This window comes from Helicoverpa zea, chromosome 31 (genome assembly GCF_022581195.2).
Source record: "Helicoverpa zea isolate HzStark_Cry1AcR chromosome 31, ilHelZeax1.1, whole genome shotgun sequence".
Lineage (NCBI taxonomy): Eukaryota > Metazoa > Arthropoda > Insecta > Lepidoptera > Noctuidae > Helicoverpa > Helicoverpa zea.
This window is the reverse complement of record NC_061482.1, coordinates 2,663,220-2,680,448: the sequence shown is the minus strand read 5'-3', so window position 1 is coordinate 2,680,448 and position 17,229 is coordinate 2,663,220. Positions and strand designations below refer to the sequence as shown.

General features: G+C 34.6%; 2 protein-coding genes and 1 pseudogene across 2 annotated transcripts; 2 read left to right on the top strand and 1 right to left on the bottom strand.

The window, feature by feature from the left end:
• Window positions 1–1,617: 1,617 nt before the first annotated feature.
• LOC124644948 lies at window positions 1,618–3,698 on the top strand (annotated as a pseudogene).
• Window positions 3,699–5,887: 2,189 nt separating this feature from the next.
• LOC124644946 lies at window positions 5,888–10,639 on the bottom strand. Its single transcript, XM_047184641.1, has 8 exons — window positions 10,487–10,639; window positions 9,649–9,763; window positions 8,661–8,831; window positions 8,211–8,508; window positions 7,767–7,967; window positions 7,367–7,532; window positions 6,683–6,807; window positions 5,888–6,368 (listed from the first exon to the last, which is right to left on the bottom strand). The coding sequence occupies exons 1-8, from the start codon at window positions 10,511–10,513 to the stop codon at window positions 6,242–6,244; spliced, it is 1,230 nt and encodes a 409-aa protein (XP_047040597.1). The 5' UTR covers window positions 10,514–10,639; the 3' UTR covers window positions 5,888–6,241.
• A 1,476-nt stretch (window positions 10,640–12,115) lies between these two features.
• Window positions 12,116–15,276, top strand: LOC124644947 (surfeit locus protein 1). The gene is made up of 5 exons (XM_047184643.1): window positions 12,116–12,432; window positions 12,642–12,763; window positions 13,564–13,761; window positions 14,214–14,387; window positions 14,761–15,276. The coding sequence occupies exons 1-5, from the start codon at window positions 12,247–12,249 to the stop codon at window positions 14,975–14,977; spliced, it is 897 nt and encodes a 298-aa protein (XP_047040599.1). The 5' UTR covers window positions 12,116–12,246; the 3' UTR covers window positions 14,978–15,276.
• Window positions 15,277–17,229: the final 1,953 nt, after the last annotated feature.

Here is a 17,229-nt window from a genome sequence, read left to right as displayed (position 1 = left end):
GGCAGCTCCCAATATATTTTTAACCATCGATATATTTATATAATTATGTACTACATACTAGATAGAACGTTCCCTCGAACGAACCTTCTAATAGTATTATATTGTATCAGTATTTATATATTTCATATAAATATGATATGTAAAGTGTACATAAAATACTTGTGTAGTAAGTTGGTTCTAGTAAATTCATTAATACTATGTATTTAGTTGCAGGCTCAATATCTACCACCAGAAAAGCTGAATTTATTCTTTACTTTAATTTATATATTTTTTTTGTTTTATTTCATATATTTTCGTATTGTGTCACTCTCTCACGCGAGTCTTTGGCTCTTTGGTCTTTGGCCGGCAGATTGCCATATTAAAAAAAAATATTTTTGTGGAAAAATATGTCTACGGTTAGAATGAAACTGTTTTAAACTATTTTCTTATGAATACACACATCGCGCATTTATTCCTTGTTTTTAGACAAATGTCTTAGGTACCTGCGGGTATATTTTTACTTTCCGGAAATCAAAACATCTATGCCGTTAACATGTTTTTAATGTAAAATAAAAATATATAATTACATAAGTTGTTTACCTGCGTTCTTTAATTATCTATCCATATAAAAACACCGAAATGTGGCTGTTTATGGTATGTTATTTCCATAGATATAATATTACTAAACAAGATTGCGCACGCTCAAAATATATATTTACGAAAATGAACTCTATTCTAACGCAATAAGGTACTAAATTGGTTGCATAATACACAGAGGCAAATCCGAGCCGAGAGGGATAGTTCGAACGGAGGCTGTTTGTCTCTTTCTAACACCTTGCCAGCATAAAAAAATGTTGTGATCAAAAGTTTTGTCTTCCCAAAAACAATTGAATCACATATATTTTTATCTTATTTTAACAATTGTAAGTCAACAAATTAATAACAATCGCATTAATTTATTCGTATTTATTATTAAAACATAAACAACATAAATTTTTATTTTGCTTTTTTTTATTTTCTAGCGGTAACCCTGAACATTCTTGGCGCGTAATCAGCATTTAAAATTTTGTTTATATTTTTTTGTATTAAATCAATTTAAACTTTTAAAATGGTGAAAAAGTGTTGCGTTTCTACTTGCAAAAGTGAATCCTATGGTGGTTGCAATATATCGTTCCACAGGTTAGCTAATAATAACATTTTCGTAAACCCAACAACTAGGGTGCCCATGAATTCTTGTAACGAGTCAAAATATGGGTGATGGATTTTAAAACTGTTGTACTATTGTTATAGCTCCCAAAAAATGAAGAAAGGCGACATAAATGGCTCAGCAGTCTATATATGAAGTAGAAATACAAAAAAAAAACAGTCTTCACTTCGAATCTTCCTGCTTTTATACTGCTAATTTCCGCTAATTATTAAAAGCCTTTATTAGTATCTTAAGGTCACAAACTGCGTAAGTTAAAACTTCAATACTAATCTGTGTTTAATAATCTTAGCAAATTCGGATTTGTCTCAAATAGCTTAATCTCATAGTCACCCTATTAGAAAGGGACAGACAGCCTCCGTACTAACTGTTTCACTCGGCTCGTTTTTTGGGTTTATATGCGCAGTCCTGTTTACTAATATTATGTCTATGGTTATTTCACGGTAAATGATAAAACGATAAAACTGACAAATGTTGGGATTTTTTTTCTATGGTCGTCAGCACTCGCAATAGTGCTATCTCATTTGTCTATAGTTTTCTCTGTCTACGAGTCGACGGACGGTTACTTTCCGACTCTTCAGCAGTTTTCTGCTAATTTTGGCGCGTTTATAAGTTTTTGTCAATAGCTTAATTCAGTCCAAAACAAAGATAACATGTGTCTCCTGGAATTGTGTGAAAAATACTTCCAAACCACTAATCTATACGAAGTTTTACAAATTCCCGAAACTGCCTCCGACAAAGAAGGTAGGTAGCACTTCAAAATTTGAACAAATATTTTATTTAGCTACTTATTTATTTTTACAAAGAAAGTAAGTCTTTGGTCAGTGGGTCGTCTTTTTTCATTATTATTAAAATTTAAGCCGAAACAACCACAAGATAAATCTTTTTAGCAAGTACCCTCCAGTAAAATAATAATAATTTTACTTATATTACTGCCTTTTAAATCCAAAACTGCTTTTGCCCCTGACCCCGTTGTCAATTTCACAAATGTGAAAATACTCAACATCTGTAAACAATTTTTTTTTTTAATTTCAGTGAAGAAAGCATACCATAAGTTATCACTAAAAATACATCCCGATAAAGTTGAAGAAGGTGAAAGACTGGAAGCAACTGAGAAATTTAAAGTGTTGAGAAGTATTTATGAGATCCTCATGGATCAAAAGAGGAGATCCATTTATGATGCAACCAAATCTGTAAATAATGATAACTTTCATGTCATCATTGATGATGGTTGGGATTGGGACGTGTACTGGCCATGGCTATTTATTATGTCTTTTTTACAAATTTAACTGATGATGAGATGGAGTATCTTGGTAAGAAAGAGTTCACCATAATCTGAAAATATAGGGTGGCTAGTAATTAATGACCAGTACTTGAACATGTGATTCTATCTAAATATATTTATATTGATAAAACTAATGAGAATTAAAATAATTTTCTTTTGGGAAAGTTGCTTGTAATCATGGGTAGAATGACATGTTCAAGTGTCAGTCACCCAACATTAATCAATTATAGTTACCGGCACGGATATTGAGCTCTCAGAGGAAGAGTGGGGAGCGCTTTGCGCACCGTACTCATAAGGCAATAAACCAATAAATCGCTTATGGTGGTGGTGGTGTTGGTGGTGCGCAGGTGAAGGTCAGGGCTCAATATCCATGCCGATATCTGTAACATGTTTCACATGATGAAACAAAGGTTTTGATATTTAATAATATGTGTAATTTTATTTACAGGATCAGATATAGAAAAACAAGATATCAATAAAGCTTATTTAGCCGGCCTGGGTGACATGAACTACATAGTTATTATAGTTATTATATTATATATATTAAGTTTGTAAGAACTGACCAAGAACCAAGAATAAGAGAGATAGTAAACGTAAGTGCAATTAATAATGTGCATGTTTTGTGCTTAGTTTTAACTAAAATACTAAATCAATTCAAATTTTGTTTTTAGTAACTGATTAAGACTGATGAAGTGCCAGATGACATATTTGTTCACGAGCCAGCCAGTTGACGTATAACAAGGGAGAATAAGGAGGCTTTACTATCTGAAGAACTGTAAATAGAACTAGGACTTGGCTCACATTTTTATTCTATTTACTTTGTTTGAAAAATTCACATCAACAAAAGTAAAAGGAGGAAATTAAAGAAATAAAAATTGTTACTTGATCTCATTGTTGTTTAATATGTGTATGTTGATTATCATATAGATTATAGTATCCTCCTTGTACTTCTGTGACTTGCTTCCTCTATTGTGTAACACAATTATTGTGTGTTTCATAGGTACGTGTTTGTTGATTAAAAAATTATGTAATTTTTTTCTACCTCTCTTGTTATGAGTTTTTGTATAAAGATAGGTTGTTGTTGCCACACTTTTTATATTAAAAAGTTAATACCTAGTTTATGTTTAGGTAAAATAACAGATTCTTCTGTTTTCGTTTTTTTTTTGTAATTTATATCCAGGTTGTGCTCAGTTAATCTTCTAAGAGTCTAAATAAATACATTATATTGTACATAAAGAATTTTTATTCATGGACAGGGTTCATTCCAACCTTACCTCTCACAATCTTTCTGAAGCTTCGACTCGAAGTTACCTAGGTATAGCAGTCGCTCACTCTTTTTATCTCATACACAAGGTACTGAAGCTACTTTCATATCACATCATAAATATAATATCTATTTCAGCCGGTTTTTGCCATTTAAGTACCTGGTGCTAGTTATTGGCGGCTTCACGCATGCGCAGTAGTTTTGGAATATCGTGCGAAAACAGCAGCCAACTTCAGACAAGCCAAGTTGCTTGACAGCACTGTAAAGATTTGTTTATTTTTGGCTACTATTTACAATGAGGGATTTTCTTTTTCATTATTTTCCTAGCCGATGACTATATGGAGCCGACCTAGGTAGGTACGTGCATGCAAGGAACGGAACGTCAAAACTTATCAACGCTTGGTCTTGCTTGCTTGGGTATGTTAGTAGAGCTTTTTTTTTTATTTGTGTAAAGTGCGTTTTTTGCTTGTCCCCCGGATTTGACCTAATTTCATTGTTAAACCCATTAACTATTTGAGTTTTTAAAGATACTGGACCAAAGAATATACATTTAATTTTAATTTATTATATTAGTTTCTGTTCCAATTATTCATTATTTTGTTTTAACAGCATTTAAATAAACAGGAGTAGGCTTTTTTTGCTTGTCCCCAGCTGAATTCGTATGATTGGATCAAGAATATTTCGCGATTTTTCTACGGACGATATACTTTTTTTAAGGGGTTTAGTTTCTAAATGTCATCATTTAATAATATTCATCAATTCATTTGTAATATTTTGGCTTATTTACATAAAAAAACGTATAAAACTACGATGATGAAATTTTGATCCATCCTGAACATTCAGTATTGTGACCGCATTTTATAGTACTTTAAGCCACAATTTTTGGGTCCTAATACTTTGAAACAGGCACTACTTAGACATACTACTGGTTTTTACTTTACTTTACTATTAAAGTCAAGAGGATTTTGAGGAACGTAGACGTTTCGTTGCTGGCTCCATACAAGAACGGAATTTATGTTCAGATTTGTGTTTGAATTTTACTACAGCGTAACCAAATATTAGGATTGCTGTTTATTTCTAGAAACCGCCATTTCTTTAAGTTACTGTTTAAAATGACATCAAATGGAAAAGAACTACAAATAATTATTTATAATTTTTTTTTAATCGGCAAGTATGAAAATGTGACTTCCGTTTTGTGACCAAATCTATGGTCACATACGGGCTGAGCTCAAAGTCACAACATGACTGATCCTATAAAATTAAGTTTACATGGAAACAGTGATGTTGTTTCAGAAATTCAGAATAATAGTTTTCTGTGGGGATCAATTTTATTTTATTCATGTTTACAATCTTTAGGTATGTAAACGAGGTACAATATTTTTTTGTTATTATTTGTTCCATTATTGAAAAGATATAGTATTTCTTGATTATTATTAAATGTTGATCTGGAATATTACATAATTATAATAATAGCGTCCATGTAGATGAAGCTTTATACTTTTCAGACGTTCAGTTGCGTGACTGTCCCTGTTTTCTATTTGAAACAAAAAAATATTTAAAATTCTTTATAAAATACTGTTTTGTTCTGTTTTCGCTCGATGGACAGGAATTTAATTTTGATTCATAACTAGGGATCACTGCAGAAATATATTTTTATTATAGCTTAATATTTTAAAAAATAATATCCGATGTGCATCAAAAGTCACATAATTGAAATTGAAGTTTGATTTTTGTTATAAAACGTTCAAAGAATTGTCGTGTATTGTGTTTTTTCCTTTTGACAAGATTGTTTTCTTTAATTAGTAATAAAAATATTAATAATATTTTGTGTAGTTTTTTGTCAATATCATACTCAATAGAGTCACATTCTGGAAGTGATCACGTAGCTTTTTCCATTATGTATTCGGATATTTATTATTCTAGCTATATTTTTGGCGTTCCGACTTAATTTTCGTTAATTTCAATCTATACACTATTTAAAAATAAAAAAAAGTTGCCATAAATTAGACTTTTTAAAAAAAACTAAGTTTTATACATGTTGACACAAATAAAAAAAAAGCTCAGTAGCAGAATCGGGCCCCTGTACCTACACAACTACCTACAAGTTTCAATGTAACATCATTACAAAATAAGTTAAGCTTTTAAAAAACACAGGTAAGATTCACAAATTCATTTAATTATCATAAAAATAAATTAAAAAATGTCTTCAATGTAACAAATTATTCAATAAACGATCACACTGAGCACACAATATTGAGTTGAGAGATCCCACGATATCGAAATATGTAATTGTGTACGTTTTGGCTCACATTGATGGAAAATGAGTCGAGTGTTGAGAAAAAGACAGAAGGATGGTAATTTAAATTCAAATATGTTCCCATGAAATATTTCCATATAACAAAAAGTGCATAGTTTACACATTTGTGTTAGGAAACTCGCAAAAACTTGATCGAATATTTGTTTTTCATCGACTGCACTAAAAATAGATAGGTATAACCTATTCAAAAGTTTATTTTTTCTTGAGTTTCTTGGGAGCGGCTGCAGGGGCCCCACCAGTCTTGAAGTATAAGCTGTAGAACACTCCAGAAGCTACCACGAGGATTGTAGAAAGCACGGTGATGTATTCAGCGCGGTTTCTGAAAAGTAAAAATGCATTTAAAAGGAAACCGTTAACGGGTCATGTCAAACGAAGAGGACTACTCTTACACGAACTAATGCATTCTTCGCTCGGTTTTTGTCGTTCGGAATACGAGCATAAAAATCCTTTAGGTCACTGCATTTACATTTAAATGTAGTTATACCTAACTCACTGCATAGGAGTTACACAAGGTCAATTTCAAGTCTCCGGGTTGCTCCTGAATAGTACTGAAAAATCTCTATATGTACACCTATCTTGTCTACTGAGAAATTAGACTGGCATAAAAAATATTATTGGCAAGTAAGTACTTACTCAAATGGTGTTCCGCACACGACGTACCAGGTGGCTCCATTTTTGGGCAATTCCTTGACGCAATGGAAATCGAAATAGTCCTCATTGTAGTCCGTTGGGCAGAAATATTTACGTTTCTCCAGCACCTGGTAGGGGAACACATTTTCATGTTAATTGTACCTACCTATTAAAGTAAGTCAATTATTTTAACTTTATAAAGAACATTTTTTTTGTAATTCGAAAAATTCTGTCACAATTTGAAACTAACTATCCCATAGCATTAGCTATATTTTATCCGAGTGAAACCGCAGGGAAACAACTAGTGATAATAAGTAAGTAGGTACACCACAGATGACTGTAACATCTTGTCTTTCTGCAAAAGCTTATCAGATTAGTAACAGGTGTCCGTTATACTTATTATCTAATAATCTACTCTAATTAAATCTTAGGTAATTCTTATCGCGTTACACGATAACTATACATATTTGAACGATAGTATAATTCTTATTACTTAGGTACCTAAGTATTTTAAAACTATGAAGAAAGGTAAGCTGCACTAACCCATTGTATGTCGAAACGCGGATATACAAAAGACAATTGATTGTCTATTGCTTTGTATTACAGGGACTTGCAAGCAGTTAAGAGTAATGTAGTAGTAGCAATGGTGCCTTGCGTAAATTTTAACTTGCAGCAAATTAGACTCACCTGTCCGAACGGTGTGGTGAGCGTAGCTACTTCATTGCACGGCCCCACTGGCTCATGCAGTCCTAGCGACCACTCCTGCTCAGGGTTGAAGAATATCGTGAAGCTCAAGTACAGCAGGTAATGTACCGCCAGCTGCAGGATCAGCACGTAGTCGATTGCTGTTAACCTTGAAACGAAGAAATTGCAAGTGAAAACACAGTGAATAAGTAAGAATGAACTGAAATTATTACACAAACAATACAACCTATCAGCTCGAGTAAGAGACTTTCGAAAATAGTCACTGCTAGATTGAAACAAAGACTAGTGTTTTTTTCAACCAAACTAATAAATAAATAGGCCGTTTATCGAACGAGAGGTGGTTTAAAATCCATCCATAAGCAAGAAAAAGTGTTTTGCTTACTTTTTGGAAGTCTTCTCCCTGTCAGTCAAGAGTCCAGCAAGCACAATGACGGCGAAGATAGCGAACAGCAGGAAGAAGGTGACTTCGGAGTGGATCTTGAACACGTCATGTAGGGGGTGGTAGATAGGGATGAACAGGAGCACTCCGCCCGGCATGCCCAGCAGCGACGAGATCAGCAGCGCCTTCCATTCGGACTTCTTGCTGTGAGACAACGTAAACATTATTAGCATTTGTATTAGCACTACCTTCTCTGTTCCTCCTCCCCTCCTGTCCACTTACATATAGGTAAGCACAGGTGAAAGAAACACCTCTGAAATTTTTTACCTGTTCAAAGTCAAAGGGGGACAGGCTATATTTTTGACTGCAAGTCTTATTTGGGTCAGGCCAGAGTGTGCGCGGCAGCACGTTCACAGGCCTCCAAAAGTCCAACAAACTATAACTTACTCAGCAGAATCCCACTGCGCAACCTTCGGAGCGAACCAAGATCTGCTCGCGATGAAGAAGTAGTAGAAACTCGCAGCAAATGCAGCGTGGAAGTAGTAGGAGTTCCATGGCACCCAGTAGTGGCGGTCATATATGTTGGGGTCTGTGTCATGCCACGTCCAGTGGACGAACTTCACGGCTGTAATGTCGTAGGGGATGTCCACTAGGACCGTCACTAGACCCACCGCGAACGGCTCCGCGTATTTAGGGAGATTCAATCTGGAGACTGCGTAGACGGCATGGTATATGAAAGCGGGGTCTGGAAGATAGGAAGGTAAAAATTAGGTACTCATTCTTCACCATGATGTTTTTAATGTCTGCAATTGTTGTAATATCTTATGGTTTAGTTTATAAAACTGGAAAAAAATATATAAATGGATAAAATGGCTGGGCCACGGTAATTATACTCACATAAAAGGATAATATGAAGAGGCAATCTTCCTCCCAGGAAGATGATAGGTGTCTGGGAGTGCCAGAAGTTGTCGTATTCCGGTAGAGCAAAGTGCCAGAAATTGTCTGTGAAGACTCCGTGGAGGATCGTGCCCAACCAGAGGTACGGCCATCTGCCACCCTTGCTGAAAGCTAGTATTTTTATTTTATTAATAACTACGACACCAAACAATGGTAACAAAGATTTCATGTCTAGTAGAAACAACCTTTAAAAAAGGGGTACACTTCTGGTTATACCTAGTTACCTACTACACAAATAGCCACGTACATTACTACTAGGTACTATGTGCTAATAAAGGAGCGTTTGCAGCGTAAAAGTTTATTACGCCCTTCCATATAGATCTTTGAAATGGAGTGTCCACAGTTTGAAGTTTAGACCCACTCTGCGCAGTTTATAGCGTAACTGCTAGCCATACCGTCTTACGGCCGTTCTCAATATTCTATCTATCTGTAGACACAGTTAAAATATCTGTTGATTTGTTAGGATATTGGGAACAGCGTATAGGGACAACGTGTGCTAGCTTTAAAAATAATAATAAAAAATATGTAATGAGTGCCGCAGTCACTAGCAAGCCAACGACGTGTTGCGGTAGGTATATATTAACATTTAAAACAAATAAAGATACCATAAAAAGGCAGTGATTATACTTCGTCACGTTAACATGTCTAAATGCCTACATGTTAAAATACCTACTTGTAGTACAAAAACTTCAACTTTTATAATCATCGGCAAGGATATTGAGCCCTGACCTTCACCTGCGCAGAAGTGATTTATTGGTTTATTGCCTTAAGTGTACCTACAGGGCGCAAAGCGATCCCCACTCTTCCGCCGAGAGCTCATTATCCGTGCCGATAACTATACTAAAGATTGAAATTATATAAAAATCGCATAGGCAAATTAAACTTCACGGATGTTTGTATAAAAATTAATAATAAAATGTAGACATACCGTGCCACAGTGTGACTAGTCCAGCTATAGTGTAAACCGCCTGCGAAAGGATGTATGTGGGTTGCGCTGCCCACAGTTGCTTCAAATCATTCGTTTGCACCAACCATTGCAACCACTGTCAATAGAGGTTCACAGTTAGTTATTTTTGGAGCGTTTAAGAGGCTGAATGCACCCAAAACACTCTTTCTCAGAAAGAGAGAGAAGCCTGTTGACGCGACGTTCGTAACATAGGTGGTACATAATATTTATAAATTAATAGCTTTAAAAGAGTTGAGTAATCTAAAATAAAAATTAAACATATGGGCTCGTTAATGTTACAAATTTTATCAATGTAGGTACGTTGATAAGTAATACAGATATTTTTGTTGGAAGATCATTTTAAGAGGTAAGTTTAAAAAATGTTTGTATCGAGAAAACATTTCGAGTTCTGTCTTGAAATTAACAGGGTTCTCAGAAATATGTTCAAGATTAATATAATATCGAACCCATAACCCTCATACTCGAGAGGTTGGTTCTTTACCCACTAGGCCGCCACGACTTATCACTACTTCTATCGTGACATATAAAAAGCCCTTTTATGATTTGTTTACCTTTTGGCTCATGGCTCCGTGAATAATGTATAGATACTTAGTTATGTATAAATTTAAAAAAATATCTGATAATTACTGGCCAGCTGTTAAAATCAGAGACTAAAAACTCAACAATGTTAGTATAACCTTGTAAGTATTAAATCTCTGATCTCATTTAAAGAATTCGCATAGCAAATAATAATCGCTTAACAATTACAAAAGTCGATATTACTCTAAAATGTTTGCAAATAAAATTAAAAAAAAATTACCGTATCGTATCCGCCGGCTGTCGCCATGTCGATAGGAGCGCGTGCGCTGCTCGCGAATTTGGTCGACTCAATGATTAAACCCTACGGCTTAACTTTTGAGGCACGATCCAATGCGTTTGGATAGTTCGATATCATTTATCGCCTAGCAGTGTTATCGAGTTATCAGATTTAATACATATAAGTGATTAAGCTGTTTTATAATACACAATTTTGTTAGTAAAAAACTCCTAACTACAGTGTGTTCAGACACAAAATAAATTTATTTTGTGTTTCAGGTTTAGTTTGTTATGTAAGGAATTTCAATAGTAAGTATGTTATGCCACATAAAATGCTACGTAAATTTTAAAATATTTAATTTTAACACCTATATTAGAACTTTGTTTATGGCCACACATATACCTACATTTCTGTTTGGATCAAAAGGTAGAAAAAATATCACGCGTCATAGCAGCTATGAATAATTTACACAATTAAACTGATTAATTAAAACAAATGAAAAAACTTATACAATATATCTTGGTTATCGATTTGTTCTATCGACACTCGCCATCTCTCGCATGTTATCTATATCGGGTAGCACGCTACGTGTCTACAAATGTGCCAACACGGGTGCCACATGGATTTGTGTACATTTCGTGGAGCCGGCTTGTAACACCTGTGCATAGAAACATTATAGTTCCACTCACGGTGTTCCACTATAAAATCTGTATAATCTATTGATAAAAAGCATGAAGAGCGATATATATTACCATGATTTTACCTATGTATGTTATATTTATATATTTTTTTTTTTTCATTTCTTAGCTTCCACGACAAAATGGCAAATTAAGGCAAGATATAATTGATGATTCATAGATTGGTAGGGAGGTAAATATAGTCAGAACATAATAGGTGTCGGGTCTACCTGAACCTAGCCTTTGGTATTCTCGGCCCTAAGTCAACCCGCATGCATGTAGGTATACCTACCAGGGGCCGATCCTGCTAATGTAATAATGTGAAAATTGGATAGCGGATAATATTATCGGGCGGAATGCCACATACGATTCAATCGTGATTGAATCTTAGTCAGATAGCAATCGTATGTCGCTTAAATAAAATTAGCAGAATTGTGCCCCAGGTACATATCAAGTACCTACATAAAGATAATACAGAAAATAATGGGAGTAAAGACAAAATAGAGGGATATATTTATCAAGAAAAGATGATTTAGGTATCCTATATCTTCTCCTTGTAAAATTACAAAAGCGGAAGAAGTAATTGGCTGAAATCGTGCATTGCTCTTACTAAAGCAAGTTGTGTTGATTTTACTAAAGTACAAAAATTTTAATCGGTGCGATTGACCTATTGGTGCGATTGACCTATTGCTACGAACACCGGCTCCGTTGACCGTGAACTTGTGACAACAATATGCAGTCCCATTTCTATAAACAACTCATATTTTTACTAGACTATAATTAACGTAGCGTAGAAAATAATACATAATATACTTCTGTTAAATACTAAAACAAAAAATTTGTATTGAAATGAATTATGGATCATTTTTCATCAAAATATTTAAACCACATCTAAACGCATATTTTAGCATAACCTGTGTTACTTTTGACAGTGTCGATTTAACTGTCACCGTCTGTCAATTTCAAATGACATAAAATTCTATTCAAAATCTATGGAGACTGGATTTTATTGGATATTTAATATTTAGATTTCATGTAATTTTCCTACTATTTATTGTTTACTTAATAAACTGTAAATATAATAAGATGTCCATGATGATTAGGAACTTGTGCAGAGGGTCACGTTTTATTATGTCTAATTCTCACACCAAATGTCCTAATATTTCAATAAAAACCACGATACGATTGAATACATCTGTTGCAAATGCTCTGAAAACGTACAGAGTTAAACCTAAAAAGGAGCCTGGAGAGGTTTTCAAGTGGATATTATTGGTTCGTACTCAGTTTTTTAAATTACATATTAACCATTTTTCATCATAAGGTTCCTTTTTGCTTGTGTAGCTCTATTAATATACTCTACAGTAGCATGTACTCGTTAAAAATCATTGAGCAACTTGTAGTTTGTTTATTTAATTTTATTATTTAAAATATAGTTTTCAGATGGCAAAAACGTGATGCTAATTGCAGTTGTCTAATTTCAGATGATTCCGGTGAGCTCCTTTGGTTTGGGATGCTGGCAGGTCTACAGGTTGAATTGGAAACTGGAGCTGATCGACATCATGCAATCTAAAACAAGCGCAACACCTAGGCCCATGCCTAGCGAGTTAGTATTTCATGTATTATGTAATTATTTTGTATGGTGTTGTTTGTATGGTATGGGCATGTGATGCAGAGGAAAGAGTCATATTGTGAGAATGAGGGGAAGAGGACAACCGAAGAAACGATGGATGGATTGTGTGAAAGTGGATATGATCAGAAAGAATGTTACTCGCAAGATGACTACAGATAAAAGAGTGTGGAAGGATAAAGCACGCTGCGCTAACCCCAAATTAAATTGGGATAAGGGCTGATGATGCTGATGTATCTCTCTTGACTAAATATAAAAATAAAACAGGTTTTCAAATTAGTGTTGGCCATTTTTCAGGGCCATGGAAATAATTTATTTGTTTGATTTCAATCTAATAAAACAGTTCAGCAATTTACACATTCAAGAGTAGTTCACAAAAAAGTCTGTAAATATACTTATTACTGGGTGTTCTGAGCACTCATTGTCTAAGATGTTTAACTGAAGGAACTTAAAGTGTGTTTTGAATGCTTGCTGCCAACTACAACTACCGACCGCATATAATAACCGCACATAATCTTCTGATTTGTACGTATTTACATGAATAGTTTTGGGTCAAAGCAGCAGTCACCCTTAGATATCAGTGGTTTTATGCAGTCACAGCATGTACGGTAGTTACAGTTGGTAGCTAGCATTCATAATGTACCTTGATTTTGAGAAAGATTGTTGAAGCTTATGGTAGATTAATCTGTGTAGATGTGTCTTAGCCATAATCTCCTTGATAGAAATAAGGTTAATCTTCTTATGCCTGGTCTGACTGTTAACATTCTTTATAACAGCTTTTCAGATCTTGAAAAGATGGAGTACACGCCAGTAAAGGTAAAAGGAAAGTTTCTTCATGACAGAGAAATACTCATTGGGCCAAGAGCATTGATAGAGCAAGACTCACCAATACCCAGGACTGGGTCCCTAGTGTCTGATCCAAAAAGAAATCAAGGATGGCTTGTGATAACTCCATTTATGTTGTCCGATACTAAGTAAGTTTCTTATTGTTTTGTACCTAATGTAAGCCTAAGATGTAATGTAAATTGGTAACTGCCCAACAGCTAAGATGCTGGCCTGGCAATGAAGAGGTCTGATTATTAGTCATTGCACTATTAAATCCCTACAACCACAAACAAACTTAGTTGGAGGTTTTAACAATATAGTAATGTAGTCTTAATATTGCTGGTCTATTATAAGACTAACCCAATCTGCATTCTCAAATTTGTCATGTTCTGTATTATCTGCCTAGCTCCAGCTCCCAGCCTAATTGCGAGCGATTGCCTATCTAACCCTTTCAACCCGGCAAGTCCCTAAGTAAGACTGGTTGTCAGACTTACTAGCTTCTGACTACCCATAACAACTGCCAAAGATGTTTAAATGACAGCCGGACCTACAGTTTTACAATGTATGTTCTGTATTAAAAGATGCTATAATTTTATAACAGGGAAATAATCCTGATCAACCGTGGCTGGATTCATCAAAGTCTGCGACCCAAAGAGAAACGCAAGCCCTCAATGATAGATGGGGAAGTGGAGCTCGTTGGTGTGGTCAGATTGACCGAAAAACGGGCACCGTTCATGCCTAAGAACACACCAGAAAAGGGCTCATGGTTCTCCAGGTAAATTGTACAAATAAATACCTTTATTATGGCAATCTACAAACATACATAGTTACGTATTAACATAGAAATCTTGAAATCCTTTTAATCAATGCAGATACATAGGAAACTCATGGAAGTTAATTGACACAAATATTAGGAAACAAATTCTTTTATTAAATGAGTCCAGAGGGAACTACTTGTCTTAACTTGATACAAAACTGATTCCCATTTTGTGTATTGTGTATTTATCTGCTTACTTTTATCTTAATAGGTTTATTAATTGCCAAGTTTCCTGCTGAGCAATGCCTTTTTAAAGCATTTAATAGATTTGTCATACTTATTAATATAATAGTATATGATTAAATAAGGTTAATTTTGTTTTGTTTTCCAGAGATCTAGAGCAGATGAGCAGCTATCTCGGCTGTGCTCCCGTCTGGCTGGACGCTCGAGGCATTCCCGACCCCCCCGAAGGATGGCCAATCCCCAACCAAACTAGAGTGACTCTCAGAAATGAACATCTTTCTTACATTGTAACTTGGTATTCCCTATCAATACTAACAGCAATCATGTGGCACCGTTATTTTGTTAAGAAGTTGCCTTTAATGTAAATAAGATGTTTATGTCATAGGTGCCATCTATACGATCAATTAAATTGAACAATATAACGATAAAAAAAATTGTGCAAAAAAAATGTTAGTCGCTCAAATTCTTTACGGAATTTTCAATATTATCCCTCCAATAAGTTGGCACAGTTCATAATATTGTGCAATTCAATTGATCGTCTAGCTACCGTGCAGTAAATTGCATTTTTTAAGAATAATTAAAACTGTATTTAAATCTGTGTACATATAAAGTAATCATAAGGATTTTACGGTAGATTGTTTTTAAATAAATATTGTAGTAAGAAGTTTGAGTTTTATTATTATATATCTATGTGTTTATTTTTATATCTCAAAGGGTATTTCTGAAAAAGGGGAATGTATTTTGTTTGTAAGTTTTTTTTTTAAAATTGTGTACTATTTTTGTTTCCCAAACAAAGTAAAATATTATTTTCAGTCGAACATCGACATTCAGTTTGAGAATTCGTATACCAACTACGTACGAAACATTTGAGATGGTTTTACAATTTTATTGTGCATAGTGAAAGTCATCATCTGCGTAGCCTTTTCCCAGCTATTTTAGGTTCGGCTTAGTAAGTCCCCGAAATAAATGTCAACTGATGTTAGTGACTATACAATTAAGATCACTAATTGCAGGCAAGATCCTCTGACATACTCTCAGCATGACTCACTGATTACCCACCTAAAGTACCAAGCGCCAGGAGTGTGTCACGGAGGGTTTATGTCAAAGGAGTTTGGGAGTCTATGTCCATTCTTGTCCATTCGAACGTTGAGGTTGTAGTTTTATTCTCAAATGTTTTTCCATAGATATAGAATGTACCTATGTAAGCGCAGGGCGCGAACCTATTTTAAATCTATGGTTTTATAACATTACATTTTATAATATTATACTAGCTGTTTTTAGCCCCCGACGCAAAAACGACACGGGGTGTTATCTTCACCTTACTCAGGAACAGTGTGCTTAGGCACCAGTGAAATAATTTTTCAAATCGGTTCAGTAGTTGCGGAGTCGTTTAACTTACAAACAAACAATTTCTCGACATTTTATACCAAAACCTATTACAGAGTGCTTAGTGCGAGTTTTCGTGAATTTTTTTACGGACTCACATGAGAGCGCGTATACTAAGATTTGTATGCAGTGTTGCCAACTTAGTGGATTTTCCACTAATACTGGTGGTTTAAGTCCCCTATTTAGTGGCGAAATGTTGAAAGTACTGCGGGTCAAGTAGCGAAATGTAAGTTTTGTGGTACAACTTTAAGGAGTTACTATGGAGATTTGAAGTCTCACGGAATGTCAAAAAAGCATCTACAAAACAAAAAGGTGAACGACTACTATATAATTATATTAAGTACTCATTCATTGGTCAAATGCGTAACTAAACAATTTGTGAAACTACTACGCCGATTATAATTTGTGAAGGATTCGGATCGGGTCGGATGAATTGCTAAACAGATGTAATGCTTTGTCTGTTTTAATTTTCTATCGTTGCCGAGTTACATCTTTGGATGATTAAATTGTTTTAGGTTACAATAAAATATAAACAATATTTTTTTAGTGGTGAATTTGGTGATTTTAAGTGTGGGATAAATTTTTGTTAGTGGTTTTCTGGTGGTTTTAAAAGTTGACTCTGGTGGTAAGCTTCTACAACTGTTGGCAACACTGTTTGTATGGAACAAAAACAGGTTCCAATTTTTGACACTAGGTGGAGCTGTTTTTGTTCCATACAAATCTTAGTATACGCGCTCTCATGTGAGTCCGTAAAAAAATTCACGAAAACTCGCACTAAGCACTCAGTTCGTAATAAAGATTTTGAAAAAACGCGGCTTACGGCTATCAGACGAACTAATGCCAACCGCCATCTTAAAATATCACAATAACGTTATAATCGAAAATGTTACCAGTTAACAGATATCTACCGGAAATCTGGTGCCTTTGCATAATTTAGTGATAAATTTTATTTCGGATATTTTATTACTATTCGCATAAACATTATCAATGTGAAAGTATTTTTTGTGGCACTACCTGGATAATTGAGCATCAAGCCGGGTCACTACAAAAAAGTCCATAAGCAAAGTGTTAGAAACCACATGAAATAGACAGTGCCTTGATAAAACAAAAATCTGTGAGGTGGTAAGATGTAATGAAAGAGACTTTTTTCAATAAACCGCTTAATTCTTTATATTAGATGAAACGATAGTTACTTGTAGGTTACAGCATATTATCAATACTTGGTTAGACT